Below are 17,415 nucleotides of genomic sequence, written 5' to 3'. Positions count from 1 at the left end.
ATCCTCAAATATATGCTGTTGTTTTAGCCTCAGAGAACAACATAATTTGTATTCCAATAACATGGTTGAAATGTGATAATGAGAACAACACCCCATTTATAGGTAACAATTATACATTTTACTGGCCACTAGTTGAAGCAGTAAAAGAAGCTAATAATTATGCTATCGTAGACAGAAATTGGACAAAAAGAAGTGGCAAACTATTGAACATAGCTGGTAAAATAGTTATTAATCTATTTTAAATTCAGATTCTTATTAATTAATTAATTTGTATAATTTACAGATTCTTGTATTGAAGGCAAATATTTGGCTACAATAGAAAATTTAAAAAAAAATAAGTTTGTCATAGTTGAGTTTATTGATGAGCAATCGGTCGAACTAGTACCTTGCAGCTGGATCAATGCAGATCAATCTGAAAAACAATTTAAATGTCATTGGCCCATGCATGGTAATGTATCAAAATTGTCTGCATCACAAAAGCAACCTTCCAGTTTGTGGAAAATACATTTCTGTGTTCCTAAAAAGTTTTTCCGTATGTTATAGAAATATATAGACTATTGAATATATTTTATTATAATGTGTAATATGTTTATTGTAGAATCATATTCAGAAGGGAAAAAAAATTGACTTCATTTTGTGATACCAGCACCACAGAACTAGAAGATATAACACAACAGCCAAGAAAAAGATTTTAAAAAAAACACTTTGATGATTCTTTGATTGTTATAGATGAAAGTAATTTAACAAAGAACTTAAAACAAAAAGGACGTATTTTGAGTGGGTTAATTTTCAACATTACATTTTACTTTTAATTTACTCATATTTGTATTAATTAATTTTTTTGTGATGAATTGTAGTGCAAACCCGGTCTAGCTCAGAAGACAGTAATACAAGTCAATTCTTATTTTCAAATAAAATGTTACAATAAAATGTTGCTCCGGTGCCTAAAAGTAATTTTTATTGTCATATAATATATTGTATATTTTATATGGAAATAATTTGTGCTAATGTGCATTACCTGTTACATATTGCCGAGTTATTTTAAGTTAGTCTTGATAATGTACTAATTTTACTAATGTTAATTATGATTTTTAAATTGAATTCACTCATTCTTTGATGTAGGAATGGTAAAACAATATAAGTAATCTAGTATTATTTTACTAGATGTCTTTTTATCACAAATTAATAGTGTATAAATAATATCATTACATTATATTGTGTTTAGGTATGTTTAATATGAATGAAAACCACTTTATTACTTCTACTGGTATGATGTCAGAAAATAAAATCCAGTTAACCCAGATCGATTTTGACACAGATGAAATATGTAAGTTGAATTAATAATTATTGAGCTGATAAATTACTGTAATACTGTCTTAAATGATTTAATTTGTAATATTATTTTTAAAGCTAACACAAAACTCAATTATAACGACTCAATTATAAGTAATGCAGATGGTGGTGCTAATAAAGTTGGTGGTATCGAAAATTCACAAATTATTACTATATCAGATGTAATGAACAGTATTCAGCACTTAGGCCATGTTCTTATGAATGGTAATTATTTCATTATACATTTTCATATCCACAAAAATGTAATATAAAAATATTTAAAACTTACCTGACATCATATTTTTAATTAAGTTTCTAGAAATATGTCAAATATACAGAAAGGGATAGATATTATTAAAGTTGATGTCAATAAAAATCAAGAAACACTTATGGAAATAGTAGATAAAATAAGAATTCATCAATCAACAACCACAAGTTCAAATTCATATGATTTGTCACTACTCAAAGTACCCGTCGCAGATTTGGAAGAATTGAACAAGCTCGAGGAGGATGCAGAACAAAAAAAAATATTAGTTGAGTCATTATTTATTTAAGAAAATGTCAGTGAACTATAAGTGTCTACTTTTTTGTATAGGGGTATATGTTACGTAGACATGGAAAATCATTCGATGCTAAACGTACTACGTACCTTATGATGAAGTTAACTGTAGACAATAGAATAGCAGAAAAAATCAATATGGAGGGAAGAAGAGGAGATAAATTGGCTTTTGGTCGTCTAGAAATTTCTAAAATTTTAATTGGTAGGTAAATGAAAAAAAAAATCAAATTCTAGTTTACATTCAATATTAAATATACCATTTATTTTATTATTAATATATTTTTAGTAAAATTGAAAAACATTGCTATAATGTTATATACTCTATTCCCTGTAAGTTTTCCCATTTTTCTTTGTGCACGCAGAGTATGGAGGAAACGTTGTGATGATAGTTCAATATAGGTAGCCAACAACTTGATAAAATTGTTATAATATTATTGATGTTCAAAATGAGTGCTATTTATTTTAAAACTAATATGATTAACAAATGATTTTATTTTGTTTTTACAGAAGCCGTTAAAGATATGTTTCCCGATGATTCCATATTATCAATAAAAAGTTATATCAGTGATTGGCTGAAACAAGCCCCTAAAAGAAAATGATATATATATATATATATATCTATTTATTTAATATTATAATAAATTAAATATTGTAACAGTATAAATGTCTATCTCATTTAATTTTTAGCTAGTTAATATTGCACTATAAATTAAAAAAAAATTGCTTATAAATATTAAATATGAAATGTTTATTGTTTCTTAAAATCAACAAAACACCCAGTATTGTTAGAAATCTATAGGCAGATTATGCACAAATAAATTGATCAATTAACATTAGTTATAAGATTGTATCTCTTTGAAGAGTCCAAATAAATATTTAAAATATTCTGTTGACAGGTTTTTAAATGAACTAAATAATATTAATTTAACATAGGTACTAAGTTAGTATGCAAAATATAAATCCTCCTTTAAATCTAATATACAAAGCTTACACATAAAATATTTATTCAATATAGGTACTGCATGTATACAAATAATATTAATCGTAAATTTATACAAAAAATATCCATTCTTTTCTTAAAAAATATTTGATCTTTACACAAAAAAATATCCACTGCATACTCAAATATATACTAATCTTACACAAAAAATATCTATCGTGTACTCGAAATATATACTACATTTATACGAAAAATATTCATTCTATTCTTCAAAAATATATGATATTTACACAAAAAAATATCCACTGCATACTCTAAATATATACTAACCTTACGCGAAAAATATCTATTGTGTACTCGAAATATATACTACATTTATACGAAAAATATTCATTCTATTCTTCAAAAATATACGAACTTTATACAAAAAATATCCTCTGCATACTCTAAATATATACTAACCTTACACAAAAAATATCTATTTTGTACGCGAAATTTATACGAAAAATATCCATTCTATTCTTCAAAAATATACAAACTTTACACAAAAAATATCCACCGCATACTCTAATTATATACTAACCTTACACGAAAAATATCTATTGTGTACTCGAAATATCTACTAAATCTATACGAAAAATATCTATTGTATATGCTTAATGTATATTAAACTTACACGCAAAATATCCCAAAAAACGACTTAATACTTACGCATAATATACATCGATTATACATGCACAATAAACGGATACTAAACGTAGAATATTCGTTAAATAGTTATCTTTTGACACAAAATTATCCCATAATTATACCATTTATGAACTAAAAATCTAGGAGTATTATACGTTGATTCATAAATTATAAACGTATATTTAACGGATAATATACGTAAAAATGTTTACTGGGTAATAGCTGACAAGATTTTTGAGCTGTTTCTTTATTTATTGAAGATTCTAATTTTTCTAATGCAACAATAATGGCTGGATATAGTTCTTTGAACCGCAAGACACTTTCATGCTTGTAAACCCAGCGTGTTTCACATAATGCCACTAACGTGCTATGTCTTGCCTGTGGAAGAGTTTCGATGATAGATATTCTCAATACTTCACTACGTTGGGCAGAAGAATGAAAAAATGTTCCGACAGTTTGAATGGTGCTAATACAGATCCTTATTGTGGGCAATGATCTGGCGTTTGCCAACGCAAGATTGAGCGAATGAGCACAGCAGTGTAAATAAAGAGCCATACGGAACATGGCGGTTCTACGGGTGCAGCCACTGCAGCCTGTGCTGCACCTGACATTTCAACCGCCCTCCACGTTTTTTTTTTTTTATCAGTTGACATAATAATATTAATTATAACTATTCATAACTGTTTATAAAATTAAATAAGATTTAAAAAAGATTGTAAATTCCTGTTACTTACTACTGATACTACTGTATCTACTGTAAATTCCTGAGACCGCCTATGATAGGGAAGTCTTTTTTTTATGTATTTTTGAGCTCTATGTAAATAACCACTCATTGCAGAGGCACCGTCGTAGTCTTGACCAACTAGAAACTGGCAGTTAATGCCGTTATTTTGCAAACTACTCATTATTAAAGTTGCAAGTCTTTTTCCAATAAGATCAACAGCAAGTGTAAATTCTAAAAAGGTCTTCACGAATTTTTTTTATCGCCTTGATCATAATAACGCAAGCATACCGACATTTGCTCAATTCTTCCAATGTCTGTAGTTTCGTCTGCTTACACAGATAAGCACTCAGCAGCATTAACTCTTTGGATTATTTTTGACTTGATTACATCACCACAAATCGAAATAATCCCATTTTGAATTCCAGGACTAGTATTATACAACGAATTTTTTAGACCATTTTTCAAATGTTCTTCTAGAATAGTGTCACCAAAATCTACACGAAAGCGTAAAAGTGGTCTGAAATTTCCTGCATTAAAAGTATTTATGTTCATTACATTTCCAAAATTGTTTGAACCTCGGAGAGCAATTATTTCTTGCTTACTACAAAGAATTATTGTTTTTATAACAAAAAGAAAATTGTTTCTATTTTGTTCTATTTGCAGGGGCGCCGAGACCTATATTGATGTAGGGCGACTGCCCTACATATTGAAATGGGTGGGTGGGTGGGTGCCGAGTGGGCAGTAGCTGATGCCTGATAGATGTTAACTGTAAGAAAGATTTAAAATTATTATACGTAATACACTATAATATAATACCTATAATAGTTGGGTAACTAATACAATAGTATAAGAATAGTTTGGAATATTACAGGTATAACGATAGTATAGCTATTTTAACAGCTTATATGTAATGATGTACAATATTCGTAACTTGTATACCTAGCATTGGGCCGTTGAATTGAATTATTATTTTGTACTGCGTAAACTGTTGAACGTCATATTATACAGATTGTAGTTAGTGAATACTGGGTATTTTTCATAAAATATCGAATAATTTGCAATAGGAAATACGTCAACACATGTAATGATGGTTGGTACAATAATAAAATTGTAACAAAAATCTAAAATTATTGCGGATTATCGTAATCACATGGAATACCCGTAAAGTGGTAGTATGCCAGATGGCCAGTATAATATCAAAATATTTTTAGATTTTATGGTTTTATTATAAAAGAATAAAAGTATAATATATTATTATATATAATTATTATTTTATCTTAATACGATGAAAACATCATTAATTTTCACATAATTCTTCATTCAGTCCGTCAGTCGTGTGCTGTGTTACCATTTATTTATTTAACTCTTGTGTAAACTGTGCATCATTTAATTATTATAGTGTTGATTCTACATTAATACATTATTCGTAATTTTTTAGTTTTATAATTATTACGCGTTATTAATTAAAAATTTATTATGTCGGAATCTGAAAAATTGATGTGTGTATGCGGTAAAAAACGAGAAAACATGAATAATACAAATTGGAGAAGACACCTGGACAATTGTAGGCAACGTAAAACGAAAATTCAAGAGACTTGTTTGGAAACTTGGAAAGTCTATATGTCTTGTTATGGTGTTCAAAAAAAAGAGCAGCAACATTTAGAGAAGCTCAAAAAAAACACTTAGATTTAAAATACACCCAACAGCATGCTGTTAAACGAGTCTGTACAACACGTTGGAATTCCCATTCAGCCGCTTTGAATGTAGTTATCAAGTTCCATTATGCAGTTCTACAAACATTGGAAGAAGTAAAAAATCTTGAAGGAGTTACTGATGCAACTGTTGGTGCCAATTGTAGTGGTCTTATAGATTATTTTACATCACGGAGATTTTTATTAACTGCTTTCACATTCAAAAAACTATTCGACATATTAGAAGTAGTTACTAGACAATTTCAAACCCATGATATGGATATTTTATTGGCAACAAGTATCGTAACTAAAACCATTAATGCGATTAGAAAATTGAGAGCAAATAATTCATTTGAGGAAATTATAAAATTAACAGATAATTTTATCAATGAGAGTGACACAGATTTTACACCATCAAAAAATATTAGACCTAGACGTGTTCCAATTAAAGCAGGTATGATATTATTTATTTAAATTTTACAATGCTATGTAATTAACTAAAAAATAAATATAAAAATATTTTCAAGGTTAAATTTATTAGTTAAAAAGTTATTTTTAGTGAATAAAACAACTAATTGTATTTTATTAATTATTTAGGTGAACTAATGCAAGATGTTCCTATTGTTTGTCCAACTAAAAAGTTTGAGGTTGAAACTTACAATGTTGTAATAGATATGACTCTAAATGAATTGAGTGACCGGTTTGAAACCACAAATATTGGACCATTAAAAGACATTGCATTGCTCTCATATCGTAGAATACAAGAAGTACACAATGATCCAACAATGCTACCAAAAGATTCATTTATAGAGTTATGTGAGGTCTATTCAATAATTAATAGAGATTGTTTGATTTCTGAATATATGCAGTTTTGTAAAAATTTCAATGAATTTGAGAATAACTTAAATTTACCAAAGTTTTTGCATGATGTTAGTAATAATAATTCAAGTGATGATGAAGATGAAGATGATAATAATGATGACAACATTTCAATGCTTGAACTAAATACATATGATGATTTAAATGAAACTTGGAATAATCAAAGAGCAATTAAAAACATTGGAAGTACTAAAAAAATTTTTCAAATGTTTTGTACAGCTAATTTAACCAGTTGTTTTCCAAATTTGTATGTAGCATTAAAATTATCAGTCACTCTTCCAATTTCTAGTTGTAGTGTAGAGCGTTCATTCTCAAAGTTAAAACTGATTAAAACTAAACTTCGAACTTCCATGCTACAGAATAGGTTAGAAAACTTGATGAAAATCAGTTGTGAAAAAGACTTAGATCCAGTAGTAGACAATATAATTTTATCGCTAGCTGGAAAAAGTTCCCGCTTATGTAAAGCATTAGTGTATTAATGTACTTTGTTAATGTTTTTATGAACAAATGTTCAATTTTTCTTATTGTAAATACATTACACCATTGATCATAATAATTTGTTATTTCTTTTCATAACATTTTTTATTTCTATTCAATTAATATGAATTTATATAATTAAAAATTAAGAATTGATCTGTTATGACAATATGTTATTATTGAAAGTAATAAATTTTAAAAATGTAAGCAATGAGTTAGAGTTTATATATTTTTATTTAATTATCATTATTACTAATGATCTATAATTATATTCATATTTTATATTGAAATTAAACATAATATGTATATTTTTCTAAAATAGTACTAATCAAAACTGTAAATAGAGAAACATAAAAATACATGAATTTTTTATAAATACCCTTTTACCTCTGTAGATTTCATGTAAGTACTATATATTTCTTATTAGTAATAATTTATTTGTATGATTTTTAAGTGGGTACCATAGTTATGGATTTTTGCTTGTTATATTCTCAACACAGTTTTATGAACTTATTGAGAATATATCTATATTATAACTGCCTTATTGAATGAAATTAAGATAATTAACTTAAATAGGTATTTAGGTATGGTGGGTGGGTGGGTGGGTTGTCAATTATGATTTGCCCTACATATATTTTTATATTTCGGCGCCCCTGTCTATTTGTCTATATAAATCTATATAATCTATATAAAGAAATACACGATTACACTAATAACTAACTAACGAAACTATATTTTAAAACTCAAGACACACGTGAATAGCTACACTAACGAAATAGAGCTAACAACTAAACTAGTAACTAGTGGCGAAGCGTGTCATATATGCCGATAGAATTTTCTCGGGGCGGCACGTGACGGCGCGCATAAATACTCGAGAACCTTCGTGGCGGCGGCCACTCAATACGCGACGCGACTGTTCTAGAATGTTCGCGAGCATTCGCCACATCATCCCCTTGGGAAGTGAATTGCTATGCTTGAAAAAAATTGGTGAACTGCACACGGCGTCCTGGACGAGTTGATATCGGTGGTTTGCTCGTGGAAGTTGATATTAGGAAAAAAAGTCCGGAGAAAAAAAGTCCGAGGAAAAAAGGTCCGAAAAAAAAATTCCAGTGAAAAAAGTCCGAATAAACGGAAAAAAGTCCCAGAAAAAATTATTTATAAAATTAGTATACATAATTATTAATTATGCATTAATTATCATCATAAATACTAATAAATGTAATTACATTGCTTGTGAAAAATTATCAAAAAATTATCAATGATGGATTGTATATGTAAATCCACCACAAACAACTTTTTTACCATTTTTTATTAATTTTACACTATCCATTATGATTATTATAAAATTATGTATTACACTATTACTGTTAACACTGCTACGACCTAGGACACGCGGTTGACTATACTAGTGATATAATATATCTTAGGTAGGTATATTCTAGATAAGTTGTAGTAATGTTACTCGTTAGTTTTATACGGAAATACCCCTAGACCCTAACTGAAATATCATTGTGTATAAACCTGTCTCCATATCAAGAATATAGTTATTATACTATACTATATATAGTAGGTATACAGAGCGATTAAAACATATTATTTGAAGAAAAAAAATAAACTTAATAAAATATTTTTGTTTAATATTTTTTTAGGAACTAATTTCATTTTAATTTAATATCTAATTTATATTTAAATAATTTTTTCTCGGACTTTTTTCCGTCTATTCGGACTTTTTTTCCGTTTACCGTGGAAGTTGTATCATAAACGGATGAGTTTTGAATTTGAAGGGTCGGCGATGAAGTAAGCTGGCTTGAGGTGGTCAATGGACACGGTTGACTTTTTGTCTCCAATCAAAATATCGAAAGTCTTGTCGTTTCGAGTTAGAACAGGATGAGGTCCGGTGTAAGGTGGCTGAAGGGAAGTTCGAACTAGATCGGTTCGTAGCATGATATGAGTGCATGTTGCTAGATCTTGATGAACAAAAATGCTACTTTTCGAGTGACGTGAAGCAGGAACAGGACGAAGTTACTATTGTCTTCTTTAGGCACAAGATGGAGTGGAGATGCCCAGGAACTCTCTGACCGTCGTGCGATGCTATCACAAACCATTTTTTCAAACTCAGACCGGGCGATTTTCAGACGATCTGGGGCGAGTCAGCGAGTACGGCAATGGGTCGGTTGGCCAGGGGTAGTCCTAATATGATGCAGTGTAGCATGGCGAACATCTCGAACAACTCCAGGTGGGCGAATTATGTCAGAAAATTTATTAAGGATATCATGATAACGCGAGTTACACAAATGACCTTAACATGAGGAACCGAAGAATTGACAAAGGTACCTTGAGCGGTCAGTGAAGTGACGTTGTCAATAAGGCGTTTGTGTCAAACGTCGACCAGGAGGTTGTAGAAGGACAAAAAATCTACTCCGATTATTGGGTGTGTGACATCAGCAACAACAAAACGCTAAACAAAATCTCTTTGGAGACCAAGATCGAGATGTGACTGAGTCCAACCATAGGTGGGAATAATAGATCCGTTAGCAGCAAATAGTTCATAAGTAGTGCGTTGTCGGGGACCTTGCAAAGAAGTTCGCGGGACAACACACAAATCAGAACCGGTATCTATTAAAAATTGAAGCTTACTTTTACGATCGGAGACTTGGAAGCGGCTGGATGTGTTAAGAACCACTGAATATTGTATTAATATTATATTATATATTATATTCTTGTATTAATTGTATGTATAGCTGTAAAATATTGTAAACTGATGTGTGTGTGATTTCGTCATGCGACTGGTCTAAGGAATCCGCTGAATGAGCCTTTTTGAACCGGACGACCAGCTCGTATGAAGAACAACGGGGACACATAGTCAGTCTTTGAGTAACACATTACCAATACAGACCATTGCAGAGCGTTCATTTAATTAAAACATCATTTCAGTTAAATAAAGAGTATAATAGTAGCCAAAGTAATTTCGTCTCGTTGTTTTTTTATTTGTCTTGGAGTCGCTAAGTGCGCGTCCATAACATTTTTGGTGGCAGCGGTGGGATACGGCTATTAGTCAGTATCCGTTACCACGAGCAAAAGAAATTACGCTAAATTTTTTTTTTATTCTCTTATAATTGTGTGATTGTTTTAACCGTCATCAATTTCAAAACATTCAAGACTCGTCAGAACATTTTCAAACTCCAGACCATCTACAGAATATTTCAAGTAATACAAGTTAATATTATATATAACGTAACGTGTCGTAGTGAACGGATAGGCATAGCGTGAGAAAGGGTAACGTCAACAATTTAATACAATACCCCGTACTCGCCGAGCGTATAATATTCGTTATTACGTAGCAGCCGCGCGTATAATATTCATTATTACGTAGCCGCCGCGCGCCGCCCGAATCGTCATCAGAATATACGATAAACAGCCGCCGTGCGTTAAAACAACTGGTTGTGTGTGGAGGTATCGCTCTCTAGTGGTGCAATCGAGCGAAACTACGAATTGAGCGCCACACAGTGACCAACGGACTATTTGTGCCGCCGTAACGAAAATTAGGTCGTGACCGTGAAATTGCCGCCGCGAAGCAACTAGGTCGTGACCGTGAAATCGACACCGCCGCCGACGACGTCGCCTACAGAGGGTACGCGCCGTCGCGGATGTAAACAAAAAAAAAAATAAATACGTATTATCGTCGTACACACTAATACACAAACATCGCGTATATCACATGTATTACCGTTATCACCGGTAGTCACGTAAAATAAACTAAAAGAAGCGAAACCCAATATTAATTATTGGTCCCTGCGCCAGCTGTTTCGGGGCGTAGAACTTCGTATCAGAAATTGCAGTCGAAGAGGATAGTCGTCGTTGAGAACGGAGTACGTGATCAATCAATCCACAAATTCCCGGAACATTTCAGCATCAAAGGCGGACTATTCAAAACTGGACAGAATGACAGTAAATACACACCGATCCTCGTGAGTTAAAACTATTTTATATAATATTATTATATTTTTATTATCATTTTTTTTACTCTTTTCTTTTGTGCTTCTGCCTGTGAGTAGTGATTGCCTATTTGTAACTGCCATTCTATTGCTTATTAGCCAAAAAAAAAAGGGGGGTTAATGAATAACTCCGAGAACGGAAATAATTCATTAAATGAATGTAACGAATTAAATACAGCTTTTACTCAACAACCTATCCCAACTTCTCGAACTAGTTTGCCCATAAGGTTTTCAAATCCCGAAAACCCGATTTCTGAGAGAGAGGTAGCTGATATTACGGTAGATAATTTATTAATTAAGGAAACAGACCTATCGAAAGCCACAGATAATTTATTGACTAACATATCTCATGAACTACAAGAGGTAGACAAGAGCATAAGTTACGTTATCACAAAAACAACTAATCTAACTACAGAAAATACAGAACATACAGAAAATACAGAAAATACAGAAAATACAGAACATACAGAAAATACAGAAAATACAGAAAATACAGAACATACAGAACATACAGAAAATACAGAAAATACAGAACATACAGAAAATACAGAACATACAGAAAATACAGAAAATACAGAAAATACAAAAGACACAGAAAATTCGATACGAACAGAGATTTTAGGACAACCCAAGGACTACAAAAATTCAAGAAAATCCGAACAGCAAAAATTAGAAGAAAGTTACTCAGAGATTCGCATTGATTGGACCATAGATCAAATTAGATACGACAAATTGAACATGGCAAATGACACAGAACCTCAACGACAAGATTCCGTATCAAATGAAAATGTCGGAACTTTGACTGTCACAGAAGAGCAGTTAACACAAATTATTAATCAAAAAGTGCAAGATGCACTCAGGTTACGAAATGTCCCTCAGACAGCAGAGGCGATGTCCAGCAATCAAATTGGCCTACAAGACGCGATCAGGCTATTGCCAAAATCACTTGATGGTGAGAATACCGAGCAAGTAGAAGTATTTCTAGAAAAATGTGATTTTGCTGTATCTTGTACGGTACATACAGCCATTCCACGGTTGGTACAAGCAATTCAAACCAGATTAACTGGCAAGGCTCGACAGGTAGTAAAATACCAGAACTTTGAATCTTGGGAAGAACTAAGGGATCTTCTGAAATCAAATTTAGAACCCCAAAGAACCACCCAACACTTGTATCAGTCTTTATATGCCACAAAGCAGAAAACGGGAATGGATATATTAACTTATTCTAAGGAAGTGGAGGCCCTTCAAAATACGATTATTGAACAAGAAACATTAGGCTGTTCAATCGAGGTAGCTCAAGCTCTCGAGAGGACAATAAAAAGACAAGCATTACAAGTATTTATTGAAGGCCTAGGAGATTTGAAAAACTATATAAAAGCCCGACACCCAGATTCTCTTTTCAACGCCATACAAGCAGCTAGGGAAGAGGAGATAGTAAGAAAATCATCAGAGGAATCCAAAAAACTATATAAACCAGCAGCGACTTCAAAAAACCAACCAGGAGTATGCAATGTTTGTAAAAAGCCTGGGCACTGGGCAAGAGATTGTCGATTTGCCAAGACGGAAAATAAGAAGGCCAAATCGACTACCACCTCCACATCAGTCGCTACAGTTAGTACGGTCACTTGCCAATATTGTAAGAAGCCGGGACATACGAAAGACGTGTGCAGGAAATTGAAATATGTACAATCAAAGAGGAATGATTCAAATCATACTGAAACTAAACCAGCGGAAAACTACCAACAACCGAGCACTTCCGGCGGGCGCCCGGTAGGGAGTATCAAAAGCGCCGTGATATCTTTTGCAGAGCATACCCAATAATTTCTAAATTAACAGATCATCATTTAACATGCAGAACATTTCAGACCATTAATCCAGACGTAAAGTTTTTAGTAGATTCAGGGAGTGATTTAAACTTGATCAAAATTAGTGCACTCAAAGATGAAGTGATAGTATACGAAGAAATTATCTATCATTTGAAAGGAATTAGTGATCAATTAGTGAAAACAATAGGGTACACTACAATTGGAATACAAGTTGGAAACCTCAATATACCTACTGAATTTCAGGTGATACATTCAGCTTTTCCAATTCCCCATGACGGAATTCTAGGAAAACCCTTTATAACTGGGAACCAGACTATTATAAATTATCAGACTAATGAACTCACTCTACCCACAGTAGATGATATTGTTTCTGCACATTACACATGCGCCATCATTCCAGCACGCACTGAAACTCTAGTGGCTATTCCAACACCAACTTTTCATGAAGGAGAAACCCTGTTAGTCTCTGCGCAGATTATTGGGGAGGTGTTAATGTGTAGTAATACTGTCAATAATGTACGAGATGGATGTGTACTTGTGACTGTCATGAATCCCAAAGAAGAAGCCTTTGAATTGACAACTTCTCATGTTAATAAACTCAGTATAGAAAAATTTAATACAGCCAAGATACATACGTTGACCAATCAAGCAGAAACTTCATATAAAAGTAACAGGATAACTATGCTGAGAAATGTCCTACGAACTAATGAGTTAAATTCTGAGGAACAAGAATCTCTCATCGCTATTTGTGAACAATATACAGATATCTTTCATTTAGAAGGAGATAAATTAACAAACACAGAAGCGGTTTATCACGAGATAAATATACCTACGGCAACTCAGCCAGTCAATGAACGTCCGTACAGGCTTCCTTTCAAACACAAGGAAGAAATAAACAAACAAGTAAAACAATGGGAAGAAGATGGAATAATAACACCTAGTAAGAGCCCTTGGAATGCGCCCTTGCTAGTTGTCCCTAAAAAACCAGATCGTGACGGGGTAGTCCAATATCGAATATGTGTTGATTTTAGGAAACTCAACCATATATCTAGTGGAGATGCATATCCACTCCCGAACATAACAGATATATTAGACCAATTAGGAAAATCCAGGTATTATACTACCTTGGATTTGGCCCAAGGTTACCACCAAGTAAAAATGCATCCAGACCATAGGGAAAGAACAGCATTTTCCACCGAGAAAGGGCACTTTGAATTCCAACGTGTCCCATTCGGATTAAAAGGAGCACCCGCCACATTCCAAAGACTAATGAATACAGTATTAACAGGATTAAATGGATTAAAAACATTTGTATATCTAGACGATATCATAATATATGCTCGAGATATCCCAGACCATTCGAAAAAACTTCAAGAAGTCTTTGAAAGATTAAGGCAGTTCAACCTGAAACTCCAGCCTACAAAGTGTGAATTCATGAGGAAAGAAGTAAATTATTTAGGACATGTAATTACGGACCAAGGAGTACGCCCTGATCCACAGAAAATTCAATGTGTAATGGATTACCCAATACCACGGAACAATAAGGATATAAAATCGTTCCTAGGTTTATCAGGATATTACAGAAGATTCATACCTGATTACGGGAGAATTGCTAAACCACTCACTTCATTATTAAAAAAGGACGTTGAGTTTAAGTGGTCTGATTTATGTCAGAAAGCTTTTGAGGATTTAAAAAATGCCCTCACACATGAACCTCTGTTGCAATACCCCGATTTCAATAAACCATTCAACCTCACATGTGACGCTAGCAATTACGCAATAGGGTGTGTGTTATCGCAAGGCCCAATTGGAAAAGATCTCCCAATCGCATATGCATCAAGAACATTGAACAAGGCTGAACAAAACTATAGCACAACGGAAAAGGAATTGAGTGCTATCATATGGGGAGTCAAGCAATTTCGACCTTATTTACTGGGGCAGGAATTCAACATTATCACTGATCACCGAGCATTAACTTGGCTTTTCAATGTCAAGGATCCTGGTTCGCGACTAACCAGATGGAGACTTAAACTAGAAGAATACCAGTATCAGATTCAATATAAGCCAGGATGTAACAATACAAACGCTGATGCATTAAGCAGAATCCGAGTCACAACTAGGGCACAAACTTCGAAAAACGAACAAAAACCTGAGTTTTCAGAGAATACAGAAAGTACAGAAATTCCAAAACCTTCAAATACTACAGAATCTACAGACATTTCAGAACCTTCCATGAATTCAGAATCTTATCAGACATTTTTAAATTCACATGACCTACCTACTTCAAATGTTATAGAGATGGTCGGCGATATCTTTAGTACGTCATCGGACACCTCACTGGCACATTGTGTTTCCGCAGATCTCAAAATGTCTAGAGGAATAGCCCTCCAATTTAGACGAAGATTTGGACGGATACAACAATTACGTCAACAGGAAAAATCAGTTGATGATGTGATACTTTTGAGAATAGAAGGACGAACAATTTTTTATCTAATAACGAAGTTACACAGTTGGCAAAAACCAACTTATCAATCTATATTCAATTGTCTACAAAAACTTAAGGTACTTTGTGCAGAGAATCAAATCACTAAAATCGCCTGTCCAAGAATCGGATGTGGACTGGATGGACTCAAATGGGAGGAGATCCGTAAAATGCTTCGTTACATTTTTAAAAACACTACAATTTATGTAAGTGTTTACTCTAAGGAGGAATTAACCGAAGATGAAAAACTCCGGCTAATATCAGAATTTCATGACACTCCGTTAGGAGGTCATCAGGGAGTCACCAGGACTTTTAATAAGCTATATGCGCAGTGTCATTGGAAAGGGATGAGGAAACAAATACGAGATTTTATTAAGAAATGTCCTATATGTCAAAAGAATAAAATAGGAAATAAACCATTGAAGGAACCCATGGTAATCACCACTACCTCTGACAGACCCTTCGAGAAAATATTTTTAGATGTAGTTGGACCTTTACCAAGATCTCATAGAGGGAATTCCTTTATCCTAACGCTGCAAGACGATTTAACAAAATTTGCATGGGCAACCCCGATGGAAAATCATGAGGCTAACACGGTAGCGCATCACTTCGTAACGCAATTCGTGTGTTTGCATGGGCTACCAAAGAGCCTTGTAACCGATTGTGGTACGGAATTTCTCAGCAAAGTTTTTAAGGAGGTATGCAATCTTCTTAAGATAAAACAGACTTCAACAACCCCGTACCACCCTCAGAGCAATGGATCGCTAGAGAGAAGCCACCGTACTCTGGGAGAATATCTACGAAACTTCATCGAAAAAGATCAATTGAATTGGGATATGAAAATTCCATACGCAATGTTTTGCCACAACTCCACAGTACATTCGGCAACTAAATTTCAACCTTATGAATTGGTATATGGTAACCCAGTTACCATTCCCTCATCTTTATTAAAAGAACCAGATCCTCAATATAATTATGAAGATTACCAGTTTGAAATCAAGAAGCAATTGCAAGAATCACATGCAATAGCTAAAAAACATTTGATAGAATCTAAGTTAAAATCAAAAGCCCAATATGACAAGAATGCTAATCACAGAAACTTTGAAGTGGGACAAAAAGTTTTACTACAAGATAAAACATCTATTAATAAGTTAACTCCAAAATGGCTAGGCCCTTTTGAAGTTTTGGAAATTGATCCTACCAGTAAAAACATAACGATAAAAAGAAAGGCAAAGAGGCAAAAGATTCATTCGAACTTATTAAAACCATTCCATGAATGATATTGATAATAAACATATTGTTTACAGAAAACTGAAAATTAACGACCCAACCATACTCATCGGATACCTGATTGTCACCTCCATCCTCATACAAACAAGGATAACAAAATGTCAGAGTCTACCACCCATTGATGTAGCAAAAATTACATACTTCAACAATACGGAAGGACTTTACTACAAATTTCTAGGCAAACTAAAAGTTACGGATTCCGATTGGAAACTAATAAATTTCTTGGATCTAGAACACTATACAACGAGGTACATGGCACTATCCAGATTATACAATACTACTTCTCAACTCTGTGGTGAGTTACGACAGAAAACTGAAAATTCAGAAAATAAACATAGCTGCCAACAGTTTGCACAAGCAACCCTTCCATACCTTCACGAAATTGATCAAAACCACCAGAATATTTTATCAACAATAGGAAATAATGATCAACCTAAAAATAGAAACCGTCGTGGTCTTGGAAATGCTGTTAGTCGGATGGCCAACGTACTATACGGCAGTGCTGAGAACATCGATTTTGGTTATCTTTT

At 33.0% G+C, this 17,415-nt stretch overlaps 2 protein-coding genes and 1 long non-coding RNA gene across 3 annotated transcripts; all 3 read left to right on the top strand.

Annotated features, from left to right (window-relative positions):
* Positions 1 to 40: 40 nt before the first annotated feature.
* On the top strand, positions 41 to 616 carry LOC149057088 (uncharacterized). The gene is made up of 3 exons (XR_016191132.1): positions 41 to 216; positions 284 to 448; positions 599 to 616. It is a non-coding gene; the product is annotated as an uncharacterized LOC149057088 (long non-coding RNA).
* A 410-nt stretch (positions 617 to 1,026) lies between these two features.
* On the top strand, positions 1,027 to 2,505 carry LOC149057087 (uncharacterized). The gene is made up of 6 exons (XM_089224462.1): positions 1,027 to 1,045; positions 1,226 to 1,327; positions 1,411 to 1,557; positions 1,645 to 1,865; positions 1,928 to 2,093; positions 2,399 to 2,505. The coding sequence occupies exons 2-6, from the start codon at positions 1,228 to 1,230 to the stop codon at positions 2,488 to 2,490; spliced, it is 726 nt and encodes a 241-aa protein (XP_089080588.1). The 5' UTR covers positions 1,027 to 1,045; positions 1,226 to 1,227; the 3' UTR covers positions 2,491 to 2,505.
* Positions 2,506 to 5,721: 3,216 nt separating this feature from the next.
* Positions 5,722 to 7,350, top strand: LOC149057086 (uncharacterized). Its single transcript, XM_089223283.1, has 3 exons — positions 5,722 to 5,744; positions 5,837 to 6,390; positions 6,534 to 7,350. Exons 1-3 carry the CDS (start codon positions 5,722 to 5,724, stop codon positions 7,292 to 7,294), a joined length of 1,338 nt encoding a protein of 445 aa, XP_089079409.1. The 3' UTR covers positions 7,295 to 7,350.
* Positions 7,351 to 17,415: the final 10,065 nt, after the last annotated feature.

This window comes from Diuraphis noxia, unplaced genomic scaffold, assembly GCF_037042655.1.
Source record: "Diuraphis noxia isolate RWA-SAM2 unplaced genomic scaffold, SU_Dnox_SAM2 contig0003, whole genome shotgun sequence".
NCBI lineage: Eukaryota > Metazoa > Arthropoda > Insecta > Hemiptera > Aphididae > Diuraphis > Diuraphis noxia.
This window is presented reverse-complemented; position numbering and strand designations above follow the sequence as displayed.